This window comes from Anomaloglossus baeobatrachus, chromosome 8 (assembly GCF_048569485.1).
Source record: "Anomaloglossus baeobatrachus isolate aAnoBae1 chromosome 8, aAnoBae1.hap1, whole genome shotgun sequence".
Lineage (NCBI taxonomy): Eukaryota > Metazoa > Chordata > Amphibia > Anura > Aromobatidae > Anomaloglossus > Anomaloglossus baeobatrachus.
Genome location: NC_134360.1, coordinates 40,048,259 through 40,063,723, shown reverse-complemented (window position 1 = coordinate 40,063,723; position 15,465 = coordinate 40,048,259). Strand labels below are relative to the sequence as shown.

Below are 15,465 nucleotides of genomic sequence, written 5' to 3'. Positions count from 1 at the left end.
GGGGGGGCGTCCACTTTATTTACGGGGGGGGGGCGTCCACTTTATTTACGGGGGGGGGGCGTCCACTTTATTTACGGGGGGGGGCGTCCACTTTATTTACGGGGGGGGGGCGTCCACTTTATTTACGGGGGGGGGGGCGTCCACTTTATTTACGGGGGGGGGGCGTCCACTTTATTTACGGGGGGGGGCGTCCACTTTATTTACGGGGGGGGGCGTCCACTTTATTTACGGGGGGGGCGTCCACTTTATTTACGGGGGGGGCGTCCACTTTATTTACGGGGGGGGGCGTCCACTTTATTTACGGGGGGGGGCGTCCACTTTATTTACGGGGGGGGGCGTCCACTTTATTTACGGGGGGGGGCGTCCACTTTATTTACGGGGGGGGGCGTCCACTTTATTTACGGGGGGGGGGGGCGTCCACTTTATTTACGGGGGGGGGCGTCCACTTTATTTACATTGGGGGGACGTCCACTTTATTTACGGGGGGGGGGACACGTCCACTTTATTTACCGGGGGGCGTCCACTTTATTTACAGGGGGGGGAACGTCCACTTTATTTACGGGGGGGGGAGCGCCCACTTTATTTACGGGGGGGAGCATACACTTTATTTACAAGGGGGGGGCTTTGTCCACTTTCTTTACGGGGGTGGGGTCCACTTTCATTAATGGGGGGCGCCCACTTTCTTTAAAGGGGGAGCGCCCACTTTCTTTAATGGGGGGCGCCCACTTTCTTTAATGGGGGAGCGCCCGCTTTCTTTAAAGGGGAAGCGCCCACTTTCTTTAAAGGGAACCTGTCATCAGAAATTTAGCTTGAAACCTTAGAGTTCCCCCTCTGCAGCTCGTGGGCTGCATTCTAGCAAGGTTCCTGTACTTTTTGTGGCCCCTTTTAAACCAAATTAAATACTTTATAAACTTGTACCTTTTGCTATGTAAATTTTGTAAATCGTCCATGGGGCGGGCTCTCTGCTGACCGTTGCTGTTCCTCCAGCACATTGATGCCGTCCCCCCATGCTCCATTTCATCCATCAGGACGCCGCCCACTGCGCCCGAGGTGCCGCCCACGCCGGGATCGCTGGTGACGTGCGTCACAAGCACGAGATAATGGGCGGCGCTGTGATTGCATCGCAAGTGCCCGCCCATAATCTCGTGGACGCTCTTTCCCCCACTGCCTCCAGCGTTCTGCGCAAGCACTCGCCGGCCAAATAACCCGACGTCACCTCCTTCCCATCTTACCCTGCAGCAGGGCAAGATGGGAAAGAGGTGACGTCGGGTCATCTGGCCAGCAAGCGCTTGCGCAGAATGCTGGAGGAAGAGGGGAAAGTGCGGTCACGAGGTTATGGGCGGCACTTGCTGATGACACTCACAGCGCCGCCCATAACCTTGTGCCTGCGCAAAACGTCACCAGCGGTCACACGTGCACACAGTCCCGCTACAGTCGCACAGCGCATGCGCGGGACCACGGGCGCCCAGGGGCGGCGTCCTGAGATATGAAATTCAGCGTTGGGGGGCGGCGTAAATCTGCTGGAGGAACAGCAACGGTCAGCAGAGAGCCCGCCCCCATGGACGATTTACAAAATTTACATAGCAAAAGGTACAAGTTTATAAAGTATTTAATTTGGTTTAAAAGGGGCCACAAAACGTACAGGAACCTGCTAGAATCAGCCCAGGAGCTGCAGAGGGGGAAACTTTTAGGTTTCAAGCTAAATTTCTGATGACAGGTTCCCTTTAAAGGGTGGAGGCCACTTAGACATTTTGTCTATTGATTGGGTTACCCAAGAACTAGTCAATCAGTATGGAGAGAGAAATCCCAACCTGTGAATCTCTGAAAAACTACAAGTTCCAGCATGCCCTGATACATGCTGGGCAATGTATTAACAAGCTATCAGAGCTTGCTGGGTGTTGTAGTGTTGCAGCAGTTGATGCACCACAGGTTGGAGATGGCTGCACTACATATTGGTTTATTAATGGGCTGCTGGGAGTTGTAGTGTTGCAGCAGCCGATGCGCCACAGGTTGGTTTATTAATGGGCTGCTGGGAATGCTGGGAGTTGTAGTTTTGCTCCATATGGGTGCAGGGAGTCGTACGTGTCTCAATGTCTTTTTTTTTACTTTTCCGCAGCCGCCAAAGTTCGCATCACGAAGAGGAACACGACCTCCAGCTCCATCTCTGACTTTGACATGGACTCCAGGGTGGACGTCATAAAGCACGGCTCGCTGTCCAGAGGCGACGTCCTCCCCAGACTTCAGGAGTGGCTGGAGCTGGACGCCACCTGTGTGCAGAACATAATGCGCGGGACCCGGACGGGCACGTACGTCGTCAGCGGGGAGGTGCAAGAAGACAAGATCGTGGTGCACAACGCCTACGCCTGGCAGAAGAGGAACAAGAACCTGCACTTCGCCGCAAAGAAATGGAAGCATCACAGATGCAGATCCTAGGACTTCCCGGGGCGGGGGGCGGAATATGAAAAATTTCCCCCCTAAAATAAGCAAGTCAGCGGTAAATGTAAGCGCTTGTGTTCTCCTCTGCTGTATCGTAGTCTATCTGGTCCTAGGAAAGCTGGGTGACTTCACACATGACTGCCACTACACCCCCGACCTGGTATTCTAGAGATCGGAGGAGGAGGGGGGTGTCATGGAGGCCATAGAGGGGGGTCACCTGGCTTTCATGGGAACAGATAAGTAATTCTGTAAAAAAGAAAACCATAATATGTTACTCAGTGGTGAAAAATGCCCTTAAAGGCAGAGACTTCTTAAAGGGGTTGTCTTAAGCAAGTGATGGCTAACAGATGACAAAATCAGGCATACTCCGCCCTTGGCTGGTGTACAAGAACATTTGGGGATCTCTAGTAGGTGTCCTTTGGTCACCTGACTGAGCTTTGTGATTGGCTGCAGCAGCCAGGTGACTGCGATGATGTAAAAGGTCTAGTCACCTGATTGCTGCAGCCAATCACGAACCCCTGATCAAAGAACAGGCTGCCATTGGCTCCTGTCCACTGAAGCAGGTTAAAGTGGGGCGAATATGTCAAATGTTTTAGCTATTTCTTGCTTTGGAAACACGCAGTGGACAACCCCTTTAAATCACGATTTATGATAAAAATCCCTTTAAAATGCTCCAAAAACTTGAGGGACTCCCCAGGGTGATGGCGTGCTCTTATATGGAGGACTGTATATAGCACTGTATATATGTGGGATGGAAATCAATATACGTGTGGCTGTAATAAAGGTGTGGTGTGTGCGTCCTTTATCGGGACCCCTGCAGGAGACCCGGGAGCGTGGATCATTGGGACGTACATGTGGGCAGCAGCGCAGGATCCGGGGGGATTACAGCACAGCCGGGCACCGTGACCCCTGTCCAGACACCATTACATCTGCTGATTTGCTGCTCATTTCTATCCCCCCCCATTGCTCCCATTAATAAAGCGACAGCCGGCCCGAGGAATTAAGCCGATTGCATTCCCCTACGTCACAGCAGCAGACCCCCGGCACGGGGGGGGGGGGGGGGAATCTTACCGAACAGCAGCGGCTTTAGGCTCAGCGTCTTCATGTCGTACAGCTTGTTGTTGCCCAGTTCCATATTCTGTTTGTAGCCGACCTAAAAGAGAAGAGCGATCAGTACGATGCTTCAGATCTCATGTATTAGCAAGGATTCGGCAGAATCGAAGACCAGGCACGGCCATGGAGCCCATTGATTTTAATGAGAAGTGTGCAATACCTTTCTTGTCCTGTGGAGGCGCTGTAGAAAAATGGAACGCCCGCTGGAAAGATCCATCAGCTGATCACAACAGCGGCACTCCCATATACATCTGAGATCATAGAGGATCTGATTGCTGGGACCCCTCTGATCACAAGGATGGGGGTCCTGCGTCCATGGAGGGGTTGTGCACCTGTGGAGAGGATCTGATTGCTGGGACCCCTCTGATCACAAGGATGGGGGTCCTGCATCCATGGAGGGGTTGTGTGCATGCGTGGAGAGGACCCAATTGCTGGGACCCCTCTGATCACAAGGATGGGGGTCCTGCGTCCATGGAGGGGTTGTGCGCATGCGTGGAGAGGACCTGATTGCTGGGACCCCTCTGATCACAAGGATGGGGGTCCTGCGTCCATGGAGGGGTTGTGCGCATGCGTGGAGAGGACCTGATTGCTGGGACCCCTCTGATCACAAGGATGGGGGTCCTGCGTCCATGGAGGGGTTGTGCACGTGTGGAGAGGATCTGATTGCTGGGACCCCTCTGATCACAAGGATGGGGGTCCTGCATCCATGCAGGGGTTGTGCGCATGTGTGGAGAGGACCTGATTGCTGGGACCCCTCTGATCACAAGGATGGGGGTCCTGCGTCCATGGAGGGGTTATTTATGTACACTACAACTCCAGCTACACAGTGGACACAGGATCCCCATTCTCACCATCAATGGGGTCTTGGTGGTCAGACCACCACTGATCATTAATCTATTACATATTATGTGAATTGGAAACACTGCAAAAAAAATGGACAGAGTGTCAAAATTAGGGACACTTGGGGGTAGTGCGGACATACAGAAGGGGGAGGGCAGTCAATGTATGAGGTCCTGACCGGAGGGGGCTGTCACCTACTGAGGTCACCGGAGGGTAAGCCACATTCCTTCGGGGAATTAGGACCTGTACAGAAACCCGAAATCCAGGTCTGGTCAGACTCGAGAATTCCCATGGTGATGGAATAATACCAGGATTATGCCGCATGTGACGACTTAGGTTCTGGGCAGCTATATGGCGGTCTTTTTGGGTCAGTATGCAGTGAAAATCATTACACAGAAATCCAGCAGATATTTTAGGAACGGAGCCGTCTGCTATACACTATTCTTCCATTTGTTAACTTATCCGTATATTTCCAGGGGGAATAACAGAGGAACAAGTGTAAAAAAAAGTTCAGGATTTGCTATTTTACATAACTATCGTATATACCACAGATTGTGTTTAACTAAAGCCCCCCATACAGGTCAGATACAGTCCCCTGGAGGACATCCATCTACCCCCCCAAATCCTCTGTCCACAGGAGGGCCCCCACTAGGAAGAACGCCCCCGAATTCACTGACCGCCGCCATCAACCGAACGTTATCTCCTCCAACATTATCTGTTGGGGGACAGACTATTTGCTGATCCTGCCGATGGAGGTAGATTTGTCTGACATTAGGGCATATTAGAAGGGGTTGTCCTACTTTAGGGACAATTTTCTTTGTTACTTAAATGCATGTATTTTTAGCTAAAAATCACTTTGGTTATTGGTTTTTTTTATTGTAGACTGATTCTACAAACTTTGGCTGCAAAATGAGTTAACTGAGAATCCGTCAGCAAGCTCCTTCTGACGGTCCCATTAGAGAGTTTCTAACTTTTGTATGTTTTTTTCTGACCTTCTGATTTAAAGGGAATCTGTCACCAGATGTTTGCCTCCTAATCTGAGAGCAGCATAATGCAGGAGCAAAAACCCTGATTCCAGCGTTGTGTCACTTACTGGGCTGTATACAGTGCCTACAAGTAGTATTCAACCCCCTGCAGATTTAGCAGGTTTGATAAGATGCAAATAAGTTAGAGCCTGCAATCTTCAAACAAGAGCAGGATTTATTAACAGATGCATAAATCTTACAAACCAACAAGTTTTGTTGCTCAGTTAAATTTTAATAAATTTTCAACATAAAAGTGTGGGTCAATTATTATTCAACCCCTAGGTTTAATATTTTGTGGAATAACCCTTGTTTGCAATTACAGCTAATAATCGTCTTTTATAAGACCTGATCAGGCCGGCACAGGTCTCTGGAGTTATCTTGGCCCACTCCTCCATGCAGATCTTCTCCAAGTTATCTAGGTTCTTTGGGTGTCTCATGTGGACTTTAATCTTGAGCTCCTTCCACAAGTTTTCAATTGGGTTAAGGTCAGGAGACTGACTAGGCCACTGCAACACCTTGATTTTTTTCCCTCTTGAACCAGGCCTTGGTTTTCTTGGCTGTGTGCTTTGGGTCGTTGTCTTGTTGGAAGATGAAATGACGACCCATCTTAAGATCCTTGATGGAGGAGCGGAGGTTCTTGGCCAAAATCTCCAGGTAGGCCGTGCTATCCATCTTCCCATGGATGCGGACCAGATAGCCAGGCCCCTTGGCTGAGAAACAGCCCCACAGCATGATGCTGCCACCACCATGCTTGACTATAGGGATGGTATTCTTGGGGTCGTATGCAGTGCCATCCAGTCTCCAAACGTCATGTGTGTGGTTGGCACCAAAGATCTCGATCTTGGTCTCATCAGACCAGAGAACCTTGAACCAGTCTGTCTCAGAGTCCTCCAAGTGATCATGAGCAAACTGTAGACGAGCCTTGACATGACGCTTTGAAAGTAAAGGTACCTTACGGTCTCGTCTGGAACGGAGACCATTGCGGTGGAGTACGTTACTTATGGTATTGACTGTAACCAATGTCCCCACTGCCATGAGATCTTCCCGGAGCTCCTTCCTTGTTGTCCTTGGGTTAGCCTTGACTCTTCGGACAAGCCTGGCCTCGGCACGGGAGGAAACTTTCAAAGGCTGTCCAGGCCGTGGAAGGCTAACAGTAGTTCCATAAGCCTTCCACTTCCGGATGATGCTCCCAACAGTGGAGACAGGTAGGCCCAACTCCTTGGAAAGGGTTTTGTACCCCTTGCCAGCCTTGTGACCCTCCACGATCTTGTCTCTGATGGCCTTGGAATGCTCCTTTGTCTTTCCCATGTTGACCAAGTATGAGTGCTGTTCACAAGTTTGGGGAGGGTCTTAATTAGTCAGAAAAGGCTGGAAAAAGATAATTAATCCAAACATGTGAAGCTCATTGTTCTTTGTGCCTGAAATACTTCTTAATACTTTAGGGGAACCAAACAGAATTCTGGTGGTTTGAGGGGTTGAATAATAAATGACCCTCTGAATAAACTTTTCACAATTTAAAAAAAAAAAATAAAAAAAGAAATAACATTCTTTTTGCTGCATTTCACACTTCCAGGCTGATCTACAGTCCAAATGTCACAATGCCAAGTTACTTCCGAATGTGTAAACCTGCTAAATCTGCAGGGGGTTGAATACTACTTGTAGGCACTGTAGTGTAGTTTTGATAAAATCACTGATTAATTATCAGGAGATTATCATTACAGGACTACTTGGAATGCTGCAGGTAGTCCAGCATATTCATGAGCTCTGTATAACTGCTAGATCTGCAGCAGAGAAAACACTTATTTTATCAAAATGACAGCAAACAGCTCAGTAAGTGACACATCGATGGAATTAGGGTACTCTGTCTCTACATTATGCTGCTCTCAGATGAGGGGGGAGCAAAAACCTGGAGACAGATCCACATCAAAGCAAAATGTGCAGAAAAACAACCTGTGAAAGCCAAACTGGGCAACATTATTAATGAAACCAAAATGGAAAAATTATTTTTTTTTTTAGCTCCAAATACAAGCATTTACATAATGAGAAGTTAAAAAAAATTGTCCCCAGAGGTAGACGACCAATGACTCATCTGTATGTACGATACTGCTGGATATCATCTATTGCTCCCTGTTATCAGCCATTTCAGGATATATTCGTAAGTGGAAGTAATGGCTATTGGTCAAAAGCCAAGTTTTTGGCACCTTCATTCCCAAGATCAGTGGTTATATACTTAAAGCCCAGGTGCACATAAACATTAAAATTATGGGGACGGTAACGTCCATGGATGGCTCTGGCGCCCCTCTGCATTGCTGCTGGGCGCAGGATTACATGCACCGCTCTCATCCGTTTAACGGATGGGAATAGCGCACCTTGCGATTTTCCCCGCGGACTTTAGATCCATGTAGTACAACGCTCATGGGCACTTTTACATTGGCTCGCAGAGCGTTGACTAAAATAAATACAACTGTAGCAAAACCTCAGCTCTGACTAGTCCATCTGTTTGGATCTTTTGGTGTTACCACGAAATACACATAACCACTGCCTCAATGCAAATAGTGTACGGATATACCCTAAAAAAAAAAGGTGACTTCCCATGTTTACAGTGAAAGTTGCAGCACAATCCATGCATAACTGTTACAAAAAGCGCCTATGAACAGATGAAAGGCAGAAAACTGTTCACAAAAGTCATCACACCATGAAGTAAGAATATAAAAATGTGTGTTTTATTAGAATTTTATTTCTTTTTTTTTTTAAAAAGTTTCAATCTTACAATTCTTCCATCATTATTACTGGGAACAAAAGGTGCTTAAAAAGACAGGGTTACTCCAAGAAGGCAAGAACGAGGGAGAGGAAGTCTAAAGGTTGCTTTACACGCTGCGACATCGCTAACGATATATCGTCGAGGTCACGGTGGTTGTGACGCACATCCGGCGCCGGTAGCGACATCGCAGCGTGTGACAGATAGGAGCAACGATTGGAAAAACGGCAAAAATCGTTGATCGTTGCCACGTCGCTCCTTTTCCAAATGTCGTTGCTGCTGCATGCCGCTGGTTGTTCCTCATTCCTGCGGCAGCACACATCGCTGTGTGTGACACTGCAGGAACGACGGCCATCTCCTTACCTGTGTCCACCAGCAATGCGGAAGGAAGGAGGTGGGCGGGATGTTACGGCCGCTCATCTCCGCCCCTCCTCTGCTATTGGGCGGCCGCTTAGTGACGCCGAATGAATCTCCCCCTTGAAGGAGAGATTGTTCGGCGGTCACAGCGACGTCGCTGACCAGGTATGTGCGTGTGACGCTGCCGTAGCAGTAATGTTCGCTACGGCAGCAATCACCACATATCGCACATACGACGGGGGCGGGTGCTATCGCGCACGACATCGCTAGCGATGTCGCAGCATGTAAAGCACCCTTAACGCAACACGAAACGCGCGTCGGGCTGAAGGCTGACGAGTTCCACAGACCCTGTTCTAGGTATTTACCATTCCTTCCCATTGTTTCACTTTGTGACCTCTGGTGCAGTGCCTCTGCATGAGGCATCTAACTGAGCCATATTGCACCTAATTATTACACTGACACTCCCAATCGGAGCCCACATATCAGAATATACCTTGCATCTAATTATTATTCAAGTATTTTGTTTTTTTTCCATATTTCCTGCTCATTGTCATTTTCCATGTTATCATTGCCTTCAGTGATCTCTCTGGTATTTATCTCCCTCGTTCTTGCCTTCTTGGATTAAACGTCACTTAAATACATCACGCGGTATTATCGATTTTTCTTCCTGGTGATTTTTTCTTCTTGGAGTAACCCTGTCTTTTTAAGCACAATTGTTCTCAGTATTAATGATGGAAGAATTGTAATATTAAAACTTTTTACATTTTTTTTTCTAATAAAATACACATTTTTATATTCTTACTTCATGGCGTTATGACTTTTGTGAACAGTTTTACGCCTTTCGTTTGTTCATAGGAGCTTTTTGAGACAGTCAGTATTTTTGGGCACCTTATTAGGGGATCTTTTTGATTATGCAATCCATGGATAGGATCACTTTTGGATTTTGGCATGGAATCACTTTGGGTTTCATCCATTATGTCTGGATGTAGTGGTGTTTGAGTTTACATTCTCTGGATATGAACAAGAAAAGTTTCCATCCACTGACAGCAAGCAATGATCTCCCCATGATAAAAAAAAAAACTGGACAAACCCTTTTAGCTCTGAAACTAAAGGCCAGATGTGGGGCGTTATAACAATTTATTATCAGAAATAGGTCAGGCTAAGAATATGCAGAGCCCTGTGGATACGGCGTATACTGGGGCAGAGACAGCAGCTGCGTCATCCCCCAGCAATACTCTAATGGGGGACAACGCGGCAGTGTCCGCAGCCGCCAAAGTAACAGAAGGGAGACATGAGCGGAGAGTGGGGGAGGCTGCTGTGATAGATGGGGGCGCCATCATTTATACAACTGGAGTTGAGATCATGATACTCGCGGATTGTACAGACGCCATAAAGGGGGTCCCCTGCTCAGGTCTCCAAAAAAGCGGTTCCCGTTCTGAAGGGCTCAAACCATGGACGTCCATTCATCCTATCAGTTGCCATGTAATACTGCATTTCCCCTACAGAGGCTGATATTCTGTAGTTTTCCAACAGTGCCAGTTGTGGGACCTGGTTACCTGCTCTAATGCCTCCATCTGCTGCAGAACTACAACTCTCAGCATGCCCCACGCCTGGAGCGCTTACTATAGAGCAGGATCATATGCACCCAGAGGCTGACCGTGTGCTGCAGACTTGTTACAGTGTAGCAGGGCTCCCCTACATACGCACTTACGTCAATTGTGGGATTTTCAGTTTCTGGGATTGCTTCAATACAGAGGAACTGAACTCCAAGCAGAACAGGCGAGTCTGCTGAAAATACTGCATAGAGCACTTGAGGGGCTTACTGGACCCATGGGGAGGGGGGAAGCTAGAACATATTCTCCATTCCAAAAATAGGGCTGCATGACAACTGTCCTGAATTTTAAATAACTGTATTAATAAAAAATGTTAAACAAAAGAAATCATTATATATATATATCTCTATCGAGTGAGAGGGGGACAGAGAGGGGGACAGAGAGGGGGACAGAGAGGGGGACAGAGAGGGGGACAGAGAGGGGGACAGAGAGGGGGACAGAGAGGGGGACAGAGAGGGGGACAGAGAGGGGGACAGAGAGGGGGACAGAGAGGGGGACAGAGAGGGGGACAGAGAGGGGGACAGAGAGGGGGGCAGAGAGGGGGGCAGAGAGACCCTGGAGCCGAGGACATGAACCTGCAGCTGGGAATAGACACTGGATAGGACCCTGGGGCCAAGAATAGACCCTGGAGCCGGGAATAGACCCTGGACAGGACCCTGGAGCCGGGAATAGACCCTGGACAGGACCCTGGAGTCGGGGCAGGACCCCGGAGCCGGGAAGAGACCCTGGACGGGACCCCGGAGCCGGGAAGAGACCCTGGACGGGACCCCGGAGCCGGGAAGAGACCCTGGACGGGACCCCGGAGCCGGGAAGAGACCCTGGACGGGACCCCGGAGCCGGGAAGAGACCCTGGACGGGACCCCAGAGCCGGGAAGAGACCCTGGACGGGACCCCGGAGCCGGGAAGAGACCCTGGACGGGACCCCGGAGCCCGGAGTAGACCCTGGAGCTGGGAATAGACCCTGGACAGGACCCTGGAACTGGGAATGGACCCCGGAGCCGGGAAGAGACCCTGGACGGGACCCCGGAGCCGGGAAGAGACCCTGGACGGGACCCCGGAGCCCGGAGTAGACCCTGGAGCTGGGAATAGACCCTGGACAGGACCCTGGAACTGGGAATGGACCCCGGAGCCGGGAATAGACGCTGGACAGGACCCTGGAGCCGGGAATAGACCCTGGACAGGACCCTGGAACTGGGAATGGACCCTGGACAGGACCCCGGAGCCGGCAATAGACCCTGGACAGGACCCTGCAGCCCGGAATAGACCCTGGAGCTGGGAATAGACCCTGGACATGACCCTGGAACTGGGAATGGACCCCGGAGCCGGGAATAGACCCTGGACAGGACCCTGGAGCCGGGAATAGACCCCGGACAGGACCCTGGAGCCGGGACTAGACCCCGGACAGGACCCTGGAGCCGGGAATAGACCCCGGACAGGACCCCGGAGCCGGGAATAGACCCTGGACAGGACCCTGGAGCCGGGAATAGACCCTGGACAGGACCCTGCAGCCCGGAATAGACACTGGACAGGACCCTGGAGCAGGGAATAGACCCCGGACAGGACCCTAGAGCCGGGAATAGACCCCGGACAGGACCCTGGAGCAGGGAATAGACCCCGGACAGGACCCTGCAGCCCGGAATAGACACTGGACAGGACCCTGCAGCCCGGAATAGACACTGGACAGGACCCTGCAGCCCGGAATAGACACTGGACAGGACCCTGGAGCCGGGAATAGACCCGGACAGGACCCTGGAGCCGGGAATAGACACTGGACAGGACCCTGGAGCCGGGAGTTGCACCTCCCTAGTTTTTGTAAGTAGGGGGTACAGCTCCCGTTCCACTCTCTTCTCTGGGGACCCCCAGCCATTTATCACTTCACCTTAGTGTGTAACACTTACCAGGGGCCACAGGTGTCAGTCATAAGGGGGCGCATTCACGCATCTAAACTAGCTACCTAATAGCAACCAATCAACAGACTGCTTTCATTTTGCAGGCAGCCTGGTGGTAAGTAAGTAACGTTCTGATTGGTCGATATCGGTAACTCCTCCCCTATGCGTCCCACTTTTTAGCCTTTGCAGCAAAAGCCACGTGACCTCCCCGACCACTGACAGCTGCAGTCACGTGACCCACCTTGATGCCCTCCAGCCGGGGCAGGTAGCTGTACGGTCCGCTGCCGTCCTCCTGCCGGAGCGGCGCTCTGTGCTCCGGGGCCGGGGTGGCGGGGCTCGGTCCTCCTGCGGTGTCCTCTCCGTTCCCGCTGCCGTTGCTGTAGTAGACGTAGAGCAGCAGCGCGATGACATTCAGGATGTAGACGTGCACGAACACCATCACCACCACGAAGTAGGAGCGCGAGCACACGCTGTTCCCCTTCTGGATGCCGGCGAGCCGGTCCCTGATCGGCGGCTCCTCGTCGGGTTCCGGGGAGCTGCCCCCGAGCCCCGCGGCCTCCATCCCGGCCTGACCGACACGAGCCGGGGCCGCGCGTCACCCGGGCAACCGCGCGTGCTACCTGCTAGCGACACCTGGAGGCGGAGCCGATGACGTCACGCAAGGACCAGGAGGGCGGTTGCTAGGAGACGGAGGATTCCACTGGTGATTGACACGTTCTAATTTTCCCGGAATAGAACTTCACCAATTTTTCACTAATATCAAGACACTTTATTTTTCCTTCCTTAAATTTTAAGCTAAATTTATTTTTTTGCAATTAGATTTAATCCAAAACGTTATACCATTTGCTGCTATAGCCTTATTGCTGGCTACAGCTCGAGTTAACTGAGAATCCATCAGTAAGCTCATGCAAAGTCTTTCTGAGCTCTTCACAGCTAATTTGTCCACTGATCCCAGCAAAGTTGAATATATAATGCTAGCGCCTGTAAACCCCAACATTTTAATTGAAAAATTGCAATTTATATTTTTTTTTTTAGCCCTAAATACATTCATTTAAGAAAAAAAAGGTCCCTTTTAGGCCTAGAAACTTTTTGGGGTTAAGGTTACTAATGTTGGAGGGTTGTAAACTTCATACTAAATGTAGTGCTTATAAATAAAAGCAATTTATCACTTATGAGAATGGTCAGCCATTCTGGAGATATTAACACCTTTCTTTTGATATAGCTCGTTGCCTTGGAAACCGACCACCGCTGCTCAGCAGCAAAACATGTGCAGCACTTAGGCTATGTGCGCACTAGAAAGTGACTTTTTAAGAAAAATCCAGACTCTCTTAAAGAATCCCGCACCCGTGGTAAAAAAAACGCAACGAAATCCGCATGCAGTTTTGCTGTAGATTTACTGCAGGTTGGTCCCTGCGGATTTTTACTATTATCTATGGCAAAAACCGCAGATACCTGCAGAAAAGAAGGGACATGCTCATTAATTCTGCAGGGGGGGAGGGGCAGTGTGCGCACAGCATTTTCTAAAACCCATAGGATTTGCTGCGGAATGACTGCAGCAATGTTAGACACATTTTCTGCATCAAAATCTGCTGTAAATCCGCAGCGTGCGCACAGGGCCTTGCAGCTCTTTATCTAGTAGGCAGTTTTGAACCTGCCAGGATCGGTAAAGTACATTATCTCCTAATCCCAGCCAGATTCAGCACATTATTTACAAGCTATTCGCTACATCGGTAGTTGGTTTCATAGGCAATAAGGTGAAAGAAAAAGGGTTACTATCTCAAGAATGGATGCAAATTTTAATAAACAAATGACAAAAGTGCTCATTTCTACAAGCTCTGACCCTTTCCTGCAAAGATGGGAATAAGCCTTCAAAATCTCATGCATATTGCCATATTGATGGTCACCCAACTTTCCAGGATCCCTGATTGGTAATACAAGCTCTGCTCTCACATTACTTAATCAATCCCCTTAGAGATATAAGGCTGTGTGTCCACGGGAGAAAATACCTGTGGATATGTCTGCAGGTTTCCCGCAGCAGCTCCCTGGATTCCAGAGAATATTTGCGGTAAACCTGCAGACATTCATGCGACTTAGCTTCGGAAGTCCCACCCTGTATCTCCATAGTGGAGAGGCGGGATTTCCGCAGCTATTTCCGGAGGAATAATTGACATGCTGTGGGACATCCGCAGCCGCACATACCGCAGCATTGATACAGCACTCCCCAAATCCCATAGGATAACATGAGGAGTGTCTGTACTTGTATAAACCTGCGGCTTTATCTGGAAAATCCACAGGTATTTTCTCCTGTGGCCACATAGCCTTAAGGGGGTGTTACACGCAGCGATATCGCTGGTGAAAGCAGCCCCCGTCGTTTGTGCGTCACGGGCAAATCGCTGCCTGTGGCGCACAAAATAGTTTGGAGCCATCACATGGACTTACCTGCCTAGCGACGTCGCTGTTGCCGGTGAACCGCCTCCTTTCGAAGGGGGCAGTTTGTGCGGCGTCACAGCGACATCACTACGTGGCCGCCCAATAGAAGCGGAGGGGCGGAGATGAGCGGGATGTAACATCCCGCCCACCACCTTCCTTCCGCATTGCCGGCGGCCGCAGGTAAGCTGTAGTTCGTCGTTCCCGAGGTGTCACACGTAGCGATGTATGCTGCCTCAGGAACGACGAACAACCTGCGTCCTCAACAATCACCGATATTTTAAAAAGGAACGATGTGTCAACGATTGACGATAAGGTGAGTATTTTCCATCATTAACGCTCGTTCTTTGCTGTCACACGCAACAATGTCAGATGTGCGTCACGGAATCCGTGACCCCGGCGATATATCGTTTATGGAATCGGTGGTTGGATTGTTAGCAGCTCTAGCATGTGTCACTTACGACTTTCCCAGACTCCAGAACGGCACATTTGCAGAAACAAACCTTGCGGATGAGGCTACACATTACTTCCACATAGAGAATCTTGTGGAAAGTCACCCAGCTTTTCCAGATGCAGATATAACTTGGAAAAGGACGGACGGGGCATAAGCTGCATCCAAAAATATCTGCTCGCCCAGGAAGAAACGCATTCCCCCCTGAGATAACAGAGCGAGGAGCTGGTTTTTGTCAAATCCCACACAGTTTTCATCTTGGCGGTGGCACGACCCTCTGGGTATTTATAGCCACACATTCGGAGATATGTCGTACGCCCCCCTCCTAATCCCAGCGCCTTCAGCGGGGCAGACGTCTCATTCATCTACAATAAGACTGGCACAGAGCGGCTGGAGGCATGCGGTTGTTATTAGAAGTGGGGCACTGGCACCAAGGAGTGAGACCAAAGTGGTAAGACCTGTGATAAATAGCGGACCAGATTAACCTTCTGGGACGGTGCTGCGTAAGGGGGACGGTTTGTATACACAAAAATGGAGGGTGTCTCGGGACTGTGAG

General features: G+C 50.1%; 2 protein-coding genes across 2 annotated transcripts in view; one reads left to right on the top strand and one right to left on the bottom strand.

Annotated features, from left to right (window-relative positions):
- LOC142249321 (secreted frizzled-related protein 5-like) overlaps positions 1-2,465 on the top strand; it is a 6,524-nt gene extending 4,059 nt beyond the window's left edge. Inside the window, exon 3 of the mRNA XM_075320955.1 lies at positions 2,117-2,465. Within this exon, the coding sequence (XP_075177070.1) occupies positions 2,117-2,433 (317 nt within the window). The 3' untranslated portion in view covers positions 2,434-2,465. The remainder of the gene's footprint in view (positions 1-2,116) is intronic.
- The window catches only part of P4HTM (prolyl 4-hydroxylase, transmembrane), a 54,491-nt gene extending 41,813 nt beyond the window's left edge, over positions 1-12,678 (bottom strand). Inside the window, exons 1-2 of the mRNA XM_075321497.1 lie at positions 12,273-12,678; positions 3,508-3,589 (exon numbers count right to left, since the gene is read on the bottom strand). Of these exons, the coding sequence (XP_075177612.1) occupies positions 3,508-3,589; positions 12,273-12,593 (403 nt within the window). The 5' untranslated portion in view covers positions 12,594-12,678. The remainder of the gene's footprint in view (positions 1-3,507; positions 3,590-12,272) is intronic.
- Between the last annotated feature and the right edge of the window lie 2,787 nt (positions 12,679-15,465).